This window comes from Canis lupus, chromosome 8 (assembly GCF_003254725.2).
Source record: "Canis lupus dingo isolate Sandy chromosome 8, ASM325472v2, whole genome shotgun sequence".
Taxonomy (NCBI): Eukaryota; Metazoa; Chordata; class Mammalia; order Carnivora; family Canidae; genus Canis; species Canis lupus.
Window position 1 is genome coordinate 37,530,626 of NC_064250.1, and position 18,701 is coordinate 37,549,326.

The 18,701-nt window shown below is 37.2% G+C and overlaps 1 protein-coding gene and 1 long non-coding RNA gene across 2 annotated transcripts in view; one reads left to right on the plus strand and one right to left on the minus strand.

Annotated features, from left to right (window-relative positions):
- Positions 1 to 578: 578 nt before the first annotated feature.
- Positions 579 to 18,701, minus strand: part of KCNH5 (potassium voltage-gated channel subfamily H member 5) — a 273,366-nt gene continuing 255,243 nt past the window's right edge. Inside the window, exon 11 of the mRNA XM_025443239.3 lies at positions 579 to 5,551. Within this exon, the coding sequence (XP_025299024.1) occupies positions 4,604 to 5,551 (948 nt within the window). The 3' untranslated portion in view covers positions 579 to 4,603. The remainder of the gene's footprint in view (positions 5,552 to 18,701) is intronic.
- The window catches only part of LOC112657270 (uncharacterized), a 74,681-nt gene continuing 60,971 nt past the window's right edge, over positions 4,992 to 18,701 (plus strand). The window contains exon 1 of the long non-coding RNA XR_007412371.1: positions 4,992 to 5,629. This is a non-coding gene — a long non-coding RNA (uncharacterized LOC112657270). The remainder of the gene's footprint in view (positions 5,630 to 18,701) is intronic.

The window sequence follows — 18,701 nt, forward strand, 5'->3', positions numbered from 1 at the left end:
TATCATAAATAAATAAAAATTAAAAAAAAAAAAAAAAAGACCATGCAACCTTTAAAAAAAAAAAAAAAAAAAAAAAAAAAAAAAAAAAAGAATTCTAAGAGCATCTGCCCAGTGGAGCCATATATCATAAGTCATGATTATTTTTATACAAAAATTTGAAAGATACTCTGTATCTTGAGTACACAACGATTTTTTTAACTTTCTCACAAGATTGAGAATTTCTGCTGAGCAGTATGATTAAATAAAATAAGCAAAAATCATAATATTTACATGTCTTTTTCTCTTTCTCTCTTATCTCAAAAGAACTTCAGTCTTTCCATGTTTATTTAATTAGTAGTTCTAAATTCCCAGACAACTTCCTTTTGCTCACATGTCAGTGACTAATAATTATTTAGCCATCAGTGCTTTTCCCACCAATCTCTGACCAGAGAAATCTCCTCTAAACCCTAGAAAAATAGAGAGTACATCTCAGCAGCTCTTCAATGAAAGAAAAAATTAATAATTTATCTTAATGTGATTTTCATTTGAAAGAAAGATGATTACCCACTGACCTAACACCATCTTGATATAAGAATGGAACAGTTCTTATCTTCATTTTATTATTTATTGGTGGGGAAATTGAAGCCCAGACACACCAAAGAACAGTTAATTTGCCCAGAGTTACAATGTAATTGTGGCAAAGCTAGATTCAGAATCCAAGATGGAGCTCAGATACTAATCCTAAGATGTTTTCCAAAAGATTGTTCTTTCTTCTCTCCCTTTCCATCAGGACCACAAGAGAAATATTCTTATATGTAACAAAATATTAAAACACAACATTCACATAATTACAAAATATTCATATTTTAAAGTTATCCATGTATGATATGTACATTCTAGATAAATTTTCTCATAACCTACATAAAATTTTGGAAAAGAGACATAAAATAGCTTAAAAGATAAAAATTATACAAGGTAGTAGAATTCATTAGGAATGTGACACATAATTTCACTAGTACCAGCCACTGCACACTTTAAAAAGTCACTGCTCTGAAGGCTAATTTTTTTTTAAGTTTTCTAAAAGAATTTAGTAATTTAAGATAGAACAGCAAATGGGCCAGATCTCAGGAGAACAAAATCTCCTTAAATTTAAAGGAAACTGTGATTTGCATTTGGGCTGCATTAAGATTAATTTTCAAAACGGCATTTTTGTTAGTGGTCATATTAATATTCCTATTAACATGCAGGGAACTCCAGGGGTATATAGTCATCTTTAAAAGTCGTTTAAAATCCCATATTTTCTAATTCTCTTGCTCTGATCTACATACATCTTTTTTAACTGAGTACTTAGGACAATTGTACAAGGGAGATGAGACCCAGTGTCATAAAAAATCATTTTCCATTTTAACAATGAAGTGTATGTCTCTATTCAACATCTATGCCCAAACCATTCTAAGTACTATTTATGTCATCGTGGTGGGACATGAGTAACTTTGGTATTGTCATCTGCCTTTTGTGTGCCTATTTTCTCTTTATCATAAGCTCTTCTATCTACTAGATCATATTTAGTGCAATAATATCCTAATACAGACTGGTAAAACTTGTCATTATGAAGCACAGCTCACATTTCTGTTATTGTTTGACTTTTCCTATTACGTTACAACCACCTGTCTAGGGTACAGCATCTGATCTTCTATTATTATCATAGAAAAATATTGAAGGTATGTAAGTTGCTTTGGAAAATGTTTGGATTTTAAATACATATCTATTTACTCCTATTAGTACGTTGTTCAGAAATATAATAATAAAAATTTTATTCTGGATGCACCAAAAGCATCTATATAGTGTAAGAATAAAACATGCAGTCGTCTGGTCCCCCAAAAGAGAATCTACTGTCTATGTGCTGGCTGAGGCAACACAGAACAGGACTATATCATTATTGCACGTACTAAAGCAAGTGTTCACCCTTCATTCAAATCTGAGTAAGTTCAACTGGCAAGAATTGCAGAATCTGGGAACCTAAAAGACTACCTATATACAGTGTTGGCTGAACACATGCATTTCTGCTGAAAACAGCAGAGTGCATTCAGCACCTCGTCGTGTCATGCACATAGGAGCACAGGTGACTGGAAAAGAATACTGTGATAACTGCACCATAAACAAGCAATTGATACATTTTCCCCCTTTGAGACAACCTGGAGGAGTTCAAAACCATGTTTCTTGCCCTATGTATTTGAACAATAATATTGTACGCCAATTGAGTCAATGGCAGAACACAGCAAATATTTGCACCACTAATAAGCAAAGGCGTGGGTTGCAACTTCAAATTGCCCTGCTGTTTTAGTCATTCAGATATAACTTTACATCCGTGGTTATTTTTGAAGCATGTGGCTAAAGTTAGACTGACCATTTCTGTATGCCGATTATTTTTTTACCATTCATTCACCTTTAAAAGCTTAACCAAGCTTGTCTCACACATGGTTAAATAGAAAAATACCCTGAAATTCAATAAATGTCAGAGGTCAATAAAAAAAAGTACCATCCTCATCATGAAAGCAATTTAAGTCTCGATTTTGAGGCTGATTCCTTACACTGTGATTACCTCATTTTCTTGTGCCTGTGGCAGGTAGATGTCGTAGCATAGAATGGAGATGTGCTCCCCTGAAAACTTCCATGCTGAGTAATGGAAGTTGTGGGCACAAGAGGGGAAATGGAAGCCATGGCACGTAACACCTGTTCTGAGACTCCTGGATTAAAGAGGCACATCTTGTGGGCATGTTAAGAAGCTCTAATAGAACTTCTAAATTATCAATTGTTTTTATAAATTACTTTGTTCTGCATTTCTCCAGTCTGATTATGATGACTTGTCTTTCAGTTCTGGTGGCTCTGTTTGGGGATGCTGGGAGACAGTTAGAAAAGCTCATAAAAATGGCAACAGTAGGTCAAAATATCTCCTTTGATTTTGCTGTCATCTTGTGTGTATGTTGTTAACGCCTATGTACAGATGGTCTGATAATGTACAAATGACTGGAATATATTTTCAACTTGATGCAAACAGTAGCTTCCCTGTTCCCACAATTAAATGTCATTCATGCACCAGTGTAAAAGTATGCCTCTTTGATCAACTGCATAAAATAGATTTTAGTCAAAACAAAGAAATTTTTCTTAGTTCTTAGAAATGAACATGTATTTTATTCTCAATACACACCATTTAAGGGACTAGCTATACACAACTGTTTGTGACTTTTGTTTTTTAGTTGATAATAGGCACTTTCTAAGAAGAGGATTTATGACTCAAAAGACTCTGAAATTCAGTCTTTAGTACCCCCCTTTCATAAATGGATCTGCCTGAGCCACAGTAGTCTATTGTATCAACTCAGCAGAAGTCCTGCAGTAGAACTGTGTGCAAAAAGCTTTAGAAAATTGTAACCAGAATACAATGATAGAAAAGCAGTTTTCTGAACTCAGCAACTTAATATCTACGTCTTAGAGTTTTTTCTAACCATGTTTTGTGTGTGATCCCTATAAACATTGAGAATCATGTGTGAACAATTCTGTACCTGTGTTTCATCCTAAATTACAGATACGCTGCAAAAACTTGTCTGTGTACATTCTTTATTTTATATTGTTAGAGTTAAAATTTTGATAAAATTACTTGAATGTGTTTTGTTTGTTTCTTTGCCAAGAGCCTTTCAACTTTGCCTTTGGATGGGTTTTAGAAACACAAATTTAGAACGCTCATCACAATTGGAAAACCAGCATCACTAACGTGAATTGTTAAAAGGCCCTTTTACCCTGTGGTGCAGTTTTTCTATAATAATATATACTATATTAATAGTTTCATATTTATGGGGTTGATAAAATCAGCTTATAAGATGGCAGCTGTTCTCCAAGACGGAGGGAGTAGGGATTTCCTTACATAAGAGTTAATGATTACTATCTAAGTATAGTGTTGAAAAAGGAGAGGTATAGTTGAGCAAAAATGCAATTCATGCACAAAACTCATAGCAATACGTTCTCAATATCCCACACTGCTATCTGATTTAGGTAACAAAACGATCATTTAGATGGAGCAAACACTGCCTGTTGGGGAAAATAACCTAACACTAAGTTACGGAAAAATATCCTATGAAAAGAGATTATAAAATGGTGCCAACAGTCTAAAAGGTTGAACTCTCCCTTGGCATTAATCTATAATTTTAACTTAACAGAACAGTGAGAAAATGACAACTGGATAGACTCAGCCTGAGATCAAATTTGTCATGGCAACATTGGCAGGTTGGACCCTGATTCTTCAAATATTACATTGCCTTGGTTAACAAAAATCATACCTTTTTTTTATATTAGAATAGAGATTATAAATAAATGTAAAGTGTGCATGCAGTCAACTGCATAATATACAAGCAATACCTATGTTTTTAAATAGTCATCTTCTTTGGCAGGCCAGAATCCAGCTGGACATGCAATATTTACATATCAAAATCCATATTATGTTCATCATATTGAAAGCGAGTGAAAATATATATATGTATATACTGTATATACACATATGTATATAGATGTATATACTGTTTTTAATATATTAACAAATATATATGTATATACATATATATATCTATATATATTAAAAGTGGATTTCATCTTTGTCAGATTCAGGTGACTCCGGCCTTGAAACGCTAAAAATATCCTGACACGGTATCTGGGGAGGTACTTGGAGTGGCATTTGGGATTTGGGAGAAGAGGTCTGGGGCACGCTTTTTTCCGAGAGTATTTTTAAAATTTCTGCCACCTGCTTTTCCAGGGCAGTCATTCTGCAGCTTAGCAGCTGAATGTCCTCTTTGAGTTCGTGCTTGACTTCCTGCAGCGTGGTTTGTAAGGCCTGCTCTGGGATGGGGTAAAAGGGGTGCTTGGCATCCGCCTGAATCGGGCTGTGCTCTAGCGGACTTCGGGCCTCTCCGGCCTTATCCAAACGAAGGTCACTTTTTGTAATCCCGCTGTCGCAAGAATCTGTTTTCCTTAACGGGTTTTTGGTAACGCTGTTCTCGGAGTCGCTGCCCTTGGGGTCCTCTGACAATAGCCCCATGGACTCCGCTTTCGTGACGTTATTCCAGTCTTCCTTTTTCTCCTCGTGGGCCCCCATGTTATTCTTGAGTCGCAGCCACCCCCTCCCATTTCCATTCTTCATCCTTATCGGGCTGTTGACCTTGAGACATTTGGGGTCAGCCCCGCCGTTGGGCTTGAGTTCCATGGCATCGCGGTTGTTCTGCTTGAGGGCCTCACTGGCTTTCACGTAGGCCAGGGATGTCTGGATGGGTGTGATCTGCGACACGGTGACCACGCTGGTGCCCGTGATGGAGGCCCCGTTCTGCAGGGAGCGGCTCTCTACCTGGAGCTGGTTGCGCTCGGGCTCGCTCGGCGTGGAGCCCTGGTTCCGCAGCTCCTTCTGCTGCTTGAACTTCTGGAAGAGCTTCCGCACCGGGTGGTCCACGGGGATGCTGAGGGTGACCTCGTTCTTCTGCCTGAGGCGCTCCTCTTCCTCTTTCTTCACGTCACTGATTTTTCGGAAAATGATCTGTGGAGGGGGAGAGAGAGATGTTCAGAGCATGATTATAAAGACAGAGGGACTTGGCATTGTGTGACAGGAGGCCGGGTAAGCGCTGATCCACTGAGGAAGCCCGGAGCGGGGTAAGGTCCTTCCTGAAGGGAGAATATAGCCCCACGCCGCTCAACAGATGCAACATCCTGAAAACCCACCCTAGGAGCACTGACTGAGCTTCCTTAGCTTAACGTCGTCCTAGCCCCTTGGGTAGGGAAGGGGGAATGTAGCGGAGAGACGGCTCCAGAGAGGTCCTTGCTTCCCAGTTTATGTTCCCATTTAATTGAAGATCTATAAATATGCATGTTAGTATATTAGGCGTATAATGTGCACATGTGTGTGCATGCATACATGTGTGAGGAAATACATTAGATTTCCTTGTAACACATCGCTATGTTTTGCATGTGTTCCTTTCATATACGAATATATTCAATGCCATTTTTGATAACTTCCTCCGCTTAGGGGTCAAATTAGGAGTTCAAGGCTGCAAAAGTACCAAAACATTAGACGGTCTACTAACACAGCAGCTGTCTCGGGTGACAGATTTATACTTATTTATGTGGCTCCAGAGGGCAGAACTAAGATCTGTAAGTAAAATATCAGCTCAATATATACTTCATTTCAAACTGCTGTCTATTCATTGAATATATTGTCTTGAAAACTCATGAACTTCACACCATTCAAATCGCCAAACAGAAGTAAGGATGCTGTCCAAGTAATACTATGATAGGGTGGGAGATTGGGCTCTTCAAATTTCAATATTCTTTAAGATCGTTTATTATTGTTAGTATCTGTTTTTCTCTTACCATTTTTGCAACCTATATACTTTTCACCCTTTGAAATCTTATAAACAATTTCAGTGTAAAATAAGTGTTTCTCCCATTCAGACTTCAATTTGTTGCCTCAGAACTAAGTATTGTTAATAGTTTTCTGTGCGTATTTCCAGAGGCTTTTTTTTTTAATTAAGTTTTTTAATTCCAGTATTGTTAACATACAATGTTCTTTTAGTTTCAGGTGTGCAATATAGTGATCCAACACTTCCATCCATCAAACGGTGCTCATCACAAATGCACTCCTTAATCCCCATCTGCTAGTTAACCCATCCTCCTCTCTGTCACCATGAGTTTGTTCTCTGTAGTTAAGTCTGTTTCTTGGTTTGTCTCTCTGTCCCTCTCCTTTTTTTTCCTTTATTCATTTGTTTTGTTTCTTAAATTCCATATGAGTGAAATCATATGATATTTGTCTTTCTCAGACCAACTTATTTCACTTAGCATTATATCTGCTAGGTCCACTGATGTTGTTGTAAATAGAAAGATATTCTTTTTTATGGCTCAATAATATTTCATCGTATTATTTACACCACACTGTCTTTATCCATTTATCTACCGATGGACACTCGGGTTGCTTCCATAATTTGGCTATTCAAAATAATGTTGCGACTAACGGGTGCAGGTATCCTTTGAATTAGTTTTTGTTTTTTGTTTTGTATTTGGAGAGTATATTTTAACTATAGAATTAAATACATAGATAGGTAACCACAAGTAAGTATGCATAAATTCCACTTAAAATGTCTTTTGAAAATAATACTGGGAAGAACTTAAAACTCCATCAAGAGAAGTAAATGTGTTCACTTATGTAAGAAATTACCACTAATATTATCAGAGTTAGAAGTGAATTTAATGAGTGTGAGATTTTTTTGCTCAGACTCCCTCTGAAGAACGAAATAACTGCAGGTGAAGACTGTAAGGAAAATTCAGAAGAGAGTTGTATTAGATACAGTACTCTCAGAACCAGATAATTTTCTGAGGCTGGAAAAATTACTTACCTCATCACCCTCTCTCATTAACTTATTGGTTAGATTGGAGATATATGTGAAGTATATGGCATATAAAAGACACTCAAAATATGTTGGTTCTTTCCATTGAACGCTCATAAAACACTTTCTATTTGAAACCATTTCCATCACCTCTTAAAGATTCAACATCTTCCAGAGTAACATACAAACATCGATTTATTACTAGAAACCAATACTAGTTATGGTCACTGTTAACAAAAAAGTCAGGGAATAGCAATTCTTTAAGAGCAATCTCTAAATTGAAATTGATGCCCTAAATACAGCTTATCAAGTGGTAATGATTTGTATTTTAAAATAAATATTCTCTAAATTCAATAACTGTCTATAAAGACCAGCATATTTTTCCCTCTCTAGTGGCACGTGAAATTGGATCTTTTTAAATGATGTAATACTAATCTGAAAGTCTGATATCAAAGCTTCAGCAGTTTAATTAGAAGTTTTTCAAAGGGTTGACGTGTTCCTCATGCTGTCCTAAGTAAACAGAGCTTATGCTGAGACTTCAAGATATTAACACTCTTTTTGGATGAGACAGATCCAAACCTGGAAAACACAGATATCATATTCCTATTCCATCCATTTTCATTGAAAAGGTACTTAATTCTGTTTTAGGAACTGACATGAGGGGACAAATGACTGGCCATGTCCTCCTTTCTACTCAATTCTGACATTTCTGTTTGTTTTTCTAAATGTAGTTCCTTAGCCTTGGTGCAATGTAGTAACTGAGAGTCACCTTTACATTTGCAATAAAAATATCTATTTCAAACTCTCAATGATGGAAGGCAGGTGATTGGCAGATAAGAATGTTAGATAAAATGCAGGACATCCATGCAATATTTCAGACATACTACTTATACAGAAACATCAGACATTATTTATCTGAATGGGACATATTTATACTTTAAAGCATATTTGTTGCTTACTTGAAATTTAAATGTAACTGCATGTCCTGTATTCTTGTTTGCTAAATTTGGCAACACTACTGGTATAAAATAGACAAAAATATTACTATCTCTGTAGTGTCCATGTGCACTGCTGTGTGAAGTTCACAGTTTTTAGAAATTAAAATAAAATATTTGGTGTCCCTGGAACTGAGAATTTGTTAGTATCTTAAGCTAGAGCTTTATGTTTTATAATTTCAATACAATGGCTAATGATTGCTTACAATTATTAGGTGCTTAGCAAGTTTAGATTGCTTAATGATTGAAGTCCATGTAAAACATCAATCAAATAAGCCTTTTGCAGCTTCCCTAACCACCATCTGGCCCCTCCCCACAAACCAAGAACAAACAAAGGTGTCTGGACTGCTACTATCAAGCTGAGAACAGAGACTCCAAATGCCAAACTACCTAGTACAAAGGGAATCCGGTCACAGAGCCAGGCTGCCAGTCTGCATCAGGGGATGAATAAGATAGAACTGGGTTGGCATATTTTGCCACCATGAAGATATAAAAGGAATTGAGAAAGAGAAAGAATAGAGGTTTGGGATCTTAGAATCCTAAGTGCTGCACATTGCTCCTTTCCTTCCATCTCCCCACTCTAGCGGGACAGAAGATGAGGTGATACTAGACATAGCCCCTGGAGCTTTAGAGGCACTTGGGAACATTGAGACAGGCCCTGACTTATGTGGAGTTTGCAGAGCGGCAGGATCCATGTTGTTTACTTTCTGGAGTCAACAAAGCATGCTGAAAGAGCACACACCCTCTTTAGAAGGGAAAGGTTCTCCTCTTTGTTTCTACTAGCACTTCTTGTGTGCCTGGATAGACATGGCTAGGATTCCCACGGGCCCAAGAGCTACGGAACGTAGACAATTGCGACATCAGCCCCATAGAAGCCAGATGAGGCAAAGGTTCACCATGAGGTAGGAGAATTTATCACACTCTGTAGGATACCTGCTAGCAGGGCATTTCAGACCATTATATATGCCACACAATAAATAGTGCCCAGTAGTTGGATGTAGCCAGCTTGAAGGCCAACATTTTGAGGAGTGACTACAAGCCCTCCAGATCTCACAGACAAGCCCTGGGTGTGAAGTAGACCTCCCTTCCCTTAGCAACAGGCCCATAGGCAATCATAAGCCCAGTGAAAGCAGAAGCAGGTAAAGAGGGAGGGCTGGGAAGAGAGGATCATGAAGAAATTTCTTATTCAAGCTACAGAATTTGAGCTAGAGCCAAAAGGAAAACAGTTATACTTGGATTTGATCAACTACTTACCATAACCAGGCTTCTAAGCCAGAGGTAACTTTTACAAAATTACTGGGTTAGATGGAGTTTAATGAGTGAGATGTAATTTATTTTACTTCTTTTGGCTATAGAATGGAAATTATAACTTATTGAAAAATAGTTATTAAAAGTTTGCATACAGCAAAGGGTCACTTCCACACATGTATTATCTCATTTAATTGTCATAACTACTCCTTGATATAGAGGTCCTTTCATTCTCATGTAACGGAAGAACAAACTGAGGTACAGAGAATTTAAGTGGTTTGCCTCAGGCCACCATGGAGTAAGTGGCCAGGATAAATCCAAGAAGTCAGATTGCAAACAGTTGTCACCATTACACTCTACTGCAGCTCTGTAAGGGAATTTTGACACTTCCTCCTGGGCCCCACAAAGATGTGGATACTTGAGTCGGGTAAAATAGGGAGTGATACAGCAGTTTCACATCCAACAGATAACCCTCCATAGAACATTTGCCATGGAGAACCATCCTTGAAGCAGTGAGTTGAAGAAAGGACCACAGCTTTGTGCTTGCTGAATAATTGATAGCTGGGGAGGGTGTTGGGGGAGCCAGCCGCTAAGCTCCCCTCATTCTTAAAAGCAAAGCCAGTAGGCTTGCTTTACTCTATATCCCTTTGAAACACAAGCTGCCATTTTGTAGCTTCTTGCTCTCTTCAAGGCAGCTCTTGTGTTTTCTTCTAACTTGCTTCTACTTATATTAAATATATTACCTTTACCAAAAATAGGGGGTGGGGGTCAAAAGGTATAATTTTCCCTGGGTTCTAAAACCATTCTTCATCCCACTACTACCTAGATTCATTTGTTTATGGCAGCAGAGATTTTTGTCTCTTTTGTTACATGCTTTATCTTTAGTCTCTACAACAGTGTTACACTGAAAGTCCTTAATAAGTAAATGTTATTAGTTAATTCAGTAACCTCTTCATATATTCAGCAAAGTTTGTGATACGTCTAGGAATAGAAATTTGTAGTACAAACAGGAAGATTTGCTACTTTTTGTTTTGTTTTGTTTTGTTTTTGATTTGCTACTTTTTTAAAACTATTCTTCACTCTCTAAACTACAAATCAATGTTATCTGTATTATTGTAATTGATCATTAATGTCTACTCTTATTTCTGCATTTGGAGGCAAACACTACATCATCTACCTCCTGGCACCTTCACCTAGCCCACTGCTGGACACAAGTAGATAGTTAACAAATGCTGGCTAAATATAATCATGTTTAAACCTTGGACCCACAAATCAATTTTTAAAAACTTGAATGAGAACCTATCTTCGATTCCATTGTAAGGATGCGATAACATCCATTAAGGACTTATTTTCCAGGTGGTGACAATGTCACACTTTCTTAATGCAAGGTAATAAGCACTGAAATTAAAAACAAAGAAATAAAAAATGAAGAGATGATTTTAACATGTTTACAAGGTTTAGGACTAATCTACTGAGGTATGACTACCAGCTGAACCATGTCATATATGTGAAGTATGACAGCTTTTTGTTCTGTCTTAAGTTATAAAGAATGCATTATAGACCAAGAAAATAAAACAGCAGGGGTGCCTAATGAAAGTAACTCACTGTTTTCCAAAAACATTAAATGTAATAGGCCCTCTCTATAAGTTCTCACCGTTTTAAAGATAACTTTATGACCCTAAACTCCAAATTTAAAAAACAATGTATTTTTATTACTAAGGAGACTACATTTCATCATAAAAATAGCATGGTAATTATTCTACATTACCATTACAAGCATGAACATTCTCAAATATATTCTGCTGAATCCTTCTTTTAAAGAAGTGCTTTTTACTTTTTAATTATGCATGTAATAAAATGATTCAACTTAATAACAGAATGGGAAGATGGATAAATTTTATTTAGTTAAGCCCTTTTAAAAGAGCATTTTTTTGTTTGTGTGGCTTTTTTTTTTTTTTTTGGTCTTTATTTTTTTTTATTTAAATTCAATTAATTAACGTGTAGTGTATTATTAGTTTCAGAAGTAGAGGTCAGTGATTCATCAGTCTTATATAATAGCCAGTGCTCATTACATCCTGTGCCCTTCTTAATGTCCATCACTCAGTTACTCCATTCCCCCCCAACCCTCAGTTTGTTTCCTATGATTAAGTCTCTTATGGTTTGTCTCCCTCTCTCATTTTGAAAAAGGGCATGTTTTTATTTAGATTTTTAAAAATTTTGCCACTAGTTTTTGGCAATTGAAAGAATCTGCAAACAATAAGCATTTTCATAATTGAGCTAATTCCTACATGGGCAATGTGTCATACAGAAAGTAAAACATTTATTGCCAAATAAATGCATAAGTTATATAGATTGATTTTATACAAATATCACATAGAAATGATATTTTTCTCTAGAAAAAAAGTTAATTCCTCCAAAGAAATTATTTTAGAAAACGTGAAAGGATCTGAGTGCTCTTAGAATGACATATGAATTAAACAATGTTAAAGAAAAAACTATGTATCCATAATTCTCAACATGACAATAAATCAGCTTTTAAAACTCTAGTATTTGGGGGTTTTCTCAGTATTAATAACCTAGAACCCTTGCCCTTGATGTACTCTGCCTCTATCTTTTGCCCAATGGCAAATCAAATTGCCGATGAACACCACAAAAATTAAGGACAAAATCAAAAAAAGAAAAATCATGAATCAGGCTATGATTCCAGACACACATTCATTGGCAGAATGCACAATAGCCTGTACTGTTTCTACCAGCAAAGAGGTTTATTTCATTTAAGCTTTTCTTCTCTGTGCTTCATTATGTTCTGCAGAGCCCATGCTGGAAGGTTTAATTTATTTAAATGATAAAAGCTTCTTAAACTTAACAGGGAACATGGCCAACTGAGCTTTCCATTTCAAAAGTAGGACATTTGATCATAAAAGTGATATCAAAACTGAATAATTTGAATGTGTACTGAACTTTGAAATCCAATAAAGGCAAGGAAAGAAAAGAGTTAGAATCATTTGTTTAATAACATGGATTTAGTGTTACATAATTTGAAGGAAGATAGGGGAGCTTCCCCTAAATGGCTCATCACTTTCCAGATCCATGAATCTAGGGAATTGACTAGGAATTTATAACTATATGTGATCAGATAGAAGCAGCAGTTTGTCTGACCCTTATGGGATCTAGTGGGTTTTGTTCTTTGGTTCTTTGGTTCTGGAAACTTAGTCACTAATTCTCACTCTAGTTCTTTCAATCCATTCCAGGCTAAACTAACACAACAACGCAGTATTTATTAAACACCATCATGTACGTAACAGATGCTATAAGCTCATCTTAATGAAGGCCTCAGTGATGGCGGCTGTGACAGATGGTCATTCAATAAATTTAGATGTTGAAGGAAGGGTATAAATGACACGTCACACTCTATTTTGGAATATGGCTGCCTTGCTTTACTTTGGACAAGGAATGTGTTACAGATCTAGTTCAGCCTCTTAGGTCCTAAATAAATTTTGAGGAATTAACTAATTGATAAATGTAAAAATGAAAAAGGAAAGGGAGATGAGTGGATAGGAAAAAGAAAAGAAGGGAGAAAGGGGGAAGGAAGAAAAGGAATATCTTTGACTTTGTTAATATGTCAGGTAATGTCTAATATGGATAAGGGTAGTTCGTAATTTGCAAATACAACACATCCTAGAGTTACTAATTCTATTACTGAATTTACTAATGAAATCTTCTAGTCCTCATTTTTCTTTACCATATAGAAGGTCATTAATTTCAATTAATGGGGCTATCATAAATATGAAAATATATTTTTCATAAGCAACAAAACATATATTGTAAACCCCATTACTGGTGTTACCATAACTCTGAAATAGTTGCTCAGTGGTTTTTTTTTTTTTTTTTTTTTTTTTTTTATGATAGTCACACAGAGAGAGAGAGAGAGGCAGAGACACAGGCAGAGGGAGAAGCAGGCTCCATGCACCAGGAGCCCGACATGGGAATCGATCCCGGGTCTCCAGGATCGCGCCCTTGGCCAAAGGCAGGCACCAAACCGTTGCGCCACCCAGGGATCCCTTGCTCAGTGTTTCTATTTCTATTCCTAAAGGTCCTTTCATTTAAGAAAAATAATGAAAGAAGAAAGAAAAAGTCTTCAAAACCAAGTAAATGGCTATTCCAAGGTAAAACCAGCAAGATTTAGATTCATTGTCTCAAATATGTAATCCAGGAATTGCTCTCCCTGCCCCAATTTCTAGTCTCATTTCCCCTCATTCCATTTTTTGCTATTGTATATCAAATATGATAGCATCCAGGCAAAAAAAAAAATCACAGAATAAAATTAAAGTGCTTTAATAAGTCACCATCCCTACTGCCTCTCCAAACTGTTTCCTTCATTCCTCATTTGCCCTCCACATACCTGCTACACTCAATCACTTTGAGATCCACAATCTATTTGTGATACTGCAAATAGCGTTCTCTCTCCTCCCCCTCACAGGCTGGGGAACTCCTACTTATCCTTTAATACTCAGGTCATCTGTATTCTCCTTTATGAGGTAGGACCAGCTACATAATTTGTAGGGCTCGATACAACACAAAAATTCAGAGCCAGGGAAATTGTTAAGAAAGTGAAATAAAAGACATCCAGAAGGAAAAGAAGAATTAAAACTATCTCCATTTGGAGATGACATGGTCATGTATATAAAAATTCCTGAGAAATACACACACTTACAGTATTATAGGTAAGAAAGGAGTGCAGAAGGATGCATGACATAAAAAAAAAAACCAATATAAAATTAGTAGTATTTCTATATACTAGCTAGGAACCACCTGAAAATGAAATTAGGAAAATAATTTCATTGACAATAGCATCAAGGAATAAAATACTTAGAAAAAATAACAAATGTGCAAGACACAATAATTACAAAACATTGTTGAAATAAATTAAAAACTTATATAAATAGAAAGACATTTCATGTTTACAGATTGGAATAACAATATTCCTGAAATTGACGCAGATTCAACTTAATTCCTATTAAAATTCTAATTGCCAATTTTTCAGAAATTGACAAGCTGACCCTAAAATTTGGATGGAAATGCAAGGGACCCAAAATAGCCAAAATAATACCAAGAAATAAGAATGTAACTGGAGGACTCACACTTCGCAGTTTTAAAACTCATTACAAATCTACCATAATCAAGACACTGAAGTATGCCATAAGAACAGACATACACATCAATGCAATAGAAGTAAGTGTCCAAAACTAAATCCATGCATCTATGCTCAGTTGCTTTTTGACAAGGATACCAAGGTAATTCAATGAGGAAAGATTAATCTTTTCAACAAATGGTGCTGATTCAACCATATATCCACAAATGAAAAATGAATACAGACATCAGCCTCACACCATATACAAAAGTTAATTCAAAATGGATCAAAGACCTAAATGTAAGAACTGAAAGCTACAAAATTCTTAGAAGGAGACAGCAGCATAAATCTGGGTGTCTTGATTTAGGGAAAGTTTTCTTAGACCTAAATCTAAAACCACCAAAAATAATTAAATAAACAAACTGGGCTTCATCAAAATTCAAAATTCTTTTGCTTCAAAGGACACTCTCAAGAAAGTAAAATGACAACCCATAAAATGGGAGAAAGTATTTGCAAATTATATATTTTATATGATTCTAATATCCAGAATATATAAAGAAGTATTATGACTCAACAATTAAGAGACAAAAGAAAAACAAATAAAAAAACAATCAAAGGGTTTAAGGGGTTTTTTAAAAAAGATTTTATTCATTTATTTGACAGAGAGAGAGAGAGAGTGCACACAAGCAAGGGGAGTAGCAGACAGAGAGGGAGAAGCAGGCTTCCCGCTGATCGAGGGATCCCTCGATCCTGGGACCCTGAGCTTAACTGACTGAGCCACCCAGGTGTCCTTCAAAGGATCTGAATAGACATTTCTTTAAAGAAGATATACAAATGTCCAATAGCACATGAAAAGATACTCAACATCTTTAGTCCTTAAGGAAATGCAAAACCAAATGTAATAAATATACTACAAATCCTCTAGGATGGCTGGCATTGAAAAATAACATGCTATTAAAAACAGAAAATAAGCGTTGGGAGGGTGTAGAGAAACTGGTGCCCCCATACATTGCTGGAAGGATATAAAATGGTGTAGCCTCTGTGGCAAACAGCTTGGCAGTTTCTCAGAAAATTAAACATAGAGTAACAATATGACTCAGCAATCCCACACCTAGGTAGATACCCAAGAAAAATGAAAACATACAGTCACATGAACATATTATTCATGAGAGCCAAAAAGTAGAAACAACCCAAAGATCCAGTACCTGTTGAATCAGCAAACAAACTGTGGTCTATATGGATACCAAGGAATAGTCTTGAGCCAGAAAAAGGAATGGAGTACTTATACATGCTACAGAATGGACGAACCTTAAAACATAGGAAACAAAAGAAGCCTGACACAAGAGGTCACATATATTTGATTTCACCTATATGAAATGTCCAAAATAGGCAAATTTAGATATATATATGTATAGCTATGGGGGCAAGTGGGAAATGGAGAATGACTACTAATGGGTATGGGGTTTCTTTTGGGGGAGATGGAAAGGTCCTGAAATTGATAGTGGTGATGGCTGCACAACATTGTGAACATACTAAAAAGCACTAAATTATATACTTTAAAATGATGAATTGTATGGTGTGTGAATTATATCACAATTAAAAGGATGCAAGGCTTCTTGTTCAGAATTATTAAGAATTTCAAGATACCAACAGCAGAGCATTAAAATGAGAACAGGGATGCCTGGGTGGCTCAGTAGTTGAGCATCTGCCTTTGGCTCAGGGCATGATCCCAGAGTCCCAGAATCGAGTCCCACATCGTGCTTCCTGTGGGGAGCCGGCTTCTCCCTCTGCCTGTGTCTCTGCCTCTCTCTGTGTGTCTTTCATGAATAGATAAAATCTTTAAAATAAATAAATAAATAAACCAAGAACAGATCCCTTTAAGTGCAAAGCCCCGTACGGCACAGGTTGAGCATGTGTGAAGCCAGCTCCACTAGGAGGCTTTCACTTACTGCCCCAGGAAGAACTGGGTCCATTCTATCCTACACCCTAATAGCACTTGCTTTGTAACACTTGTTGATGGCGGTACGTGGCAGCAAACAAGATATTCATTCACATTATGAGTATTTGTCAAACACTCATCATGTTCCAGGCTGTGTTTTGGATTTAGGTATATGTCCGTAAACAAAATAAAACTCCCTTAATATTCCATAGAATGTCAGGTGGCAGTGTGAGCTACAAAGAAAAATAAAGAGCCGTTGGGTCTCTTTGAGGCAGGGCTATCTGAGCAGAGATAGTGATGAAATGAAAACCTGGATCACGCAGACTGCCACAGGGAGAGGGGGATCCCCAAGGTGAGAGTAGAGAAGTAGAGAGGACAAAGGGAAAAGAACTTGGAAAAGTGGGAGGGCAGGGACTTTGAGTTTTAGATCTGAGGGAAGTCATGGGAGAGGATTCACATGACCTCACATTGAGATGATTGCTCAGGTTTCTTTGGGGAAGATAATCTGGAAAGTGAGGAGGATAGAAGGGTACCAATTAGAAGGCTCTTGGAGTAATCCAGGTGAGACATCAGGATGACTTAGAACTGGGAGGTAGGAATGGACGTGGTGAGAGGTGATCAGATTCTGGATTCAGTTTGCCAGTAAAACTGACAGGTCTGCAGATAAGCGGATGAACAATTTGAGAAAAAAAGAGAAAAATTTCTAAAAGCCTCTCTTTAGTCTAAGCCCAAGGATAAATGGTAATGCTATTTTCTGAGATGGGGAAGCTGGGAATGGAGTGGCCTATAAACTAGAAAGGTGATTTATCCACACACACCCCACCAGCCATAAACATGCACACACATAGATATGCATGCATACACACACACATGCATGACAGACAAAGGTGGGGCAGGCAACAGGCTGACTAAACACTCCCATTAAAAGGGGACAGGGAATATGGCTCAAAGACTCCCCAGTCACTGGTCCACAGCAGTGATGCAGTCTGCCAGGCAGGTGTTGTAAGGCTGTTCAGCCCTGGCAGTGGGGTAAGCTCCTTTATTAGTCTCCCAGCCTGCTGTGTGGGATAAGCTACCTGGAATAAGCTCTCCCATCCAGTGTCCTCTGTGGCTTCTGACTAGAAGCCACCTTCTTCTGGAGGTGGTTCTTTGTCCATATTCTTTTTTTTTTTTTTTTTTTTTTTTTTAGATTTTATCTATTTATTCATGGGAGACACACACACACACACACACACACAGAGAGAGAGGCAAAGACACAGGCAGAGGGAGAAGCAGGCTCCATGCAGGGAGCCCGACACAGGACTCGATCCTGGGTCTCCAGAATCATACCCTGGGCTGAAGGCAGTGCTAAACTGCTGAGCCACCCGGGCTGCCCTCTTTGTCCATATTCTATAGGCAAACCTGATACAGGGATTGGAGAGATGTCCTATTTCAGGATTGAAAAGCTTCCTTAGCTCCTTTCTGCCTGTGAAATTTTGGGGGGCTAAGGTGTGGTATAGGCCCACGTAGTAAGATTTTTTTTAAGACCATGCTTGTGGTTTCTTTGGCAATATACATCTTCCAAAAATTTTAATAATTTTCTGGCCTGTTTACAGTCAATTCCATGTGCCTGCAGTCTCATAAAAAGTTATTTCTGAAGTATAATTCTCAAGCCTGATCTAATGCTTTGCTTTCTTGGTCCTCTCTCTCTCTCTCTCTCTCTCTCTCTCTCTTTCTCCCCTTGCCGACCCTGGCCATAATGGCCGCTACACTGAACGCATCAAGCTTTGTAAGATGTCACATCCATTATCTGATCTTTGCTATAAAATTGAGTTTTAATGGACCTTTTTGTAAATGACTTTTGAATCTTATTGCTACTTCTTCCCATTCTCAATTCCTTTCCATAGTTGCTTATAAGCCAGCCAACCTTTGTCTGGGATCACCTCTTTCTTCTCCTGTCTTACTAAAAGTAACCAGTCACAATCCCCACTCAACTGTTAATGTTGTTTTCCAATCTC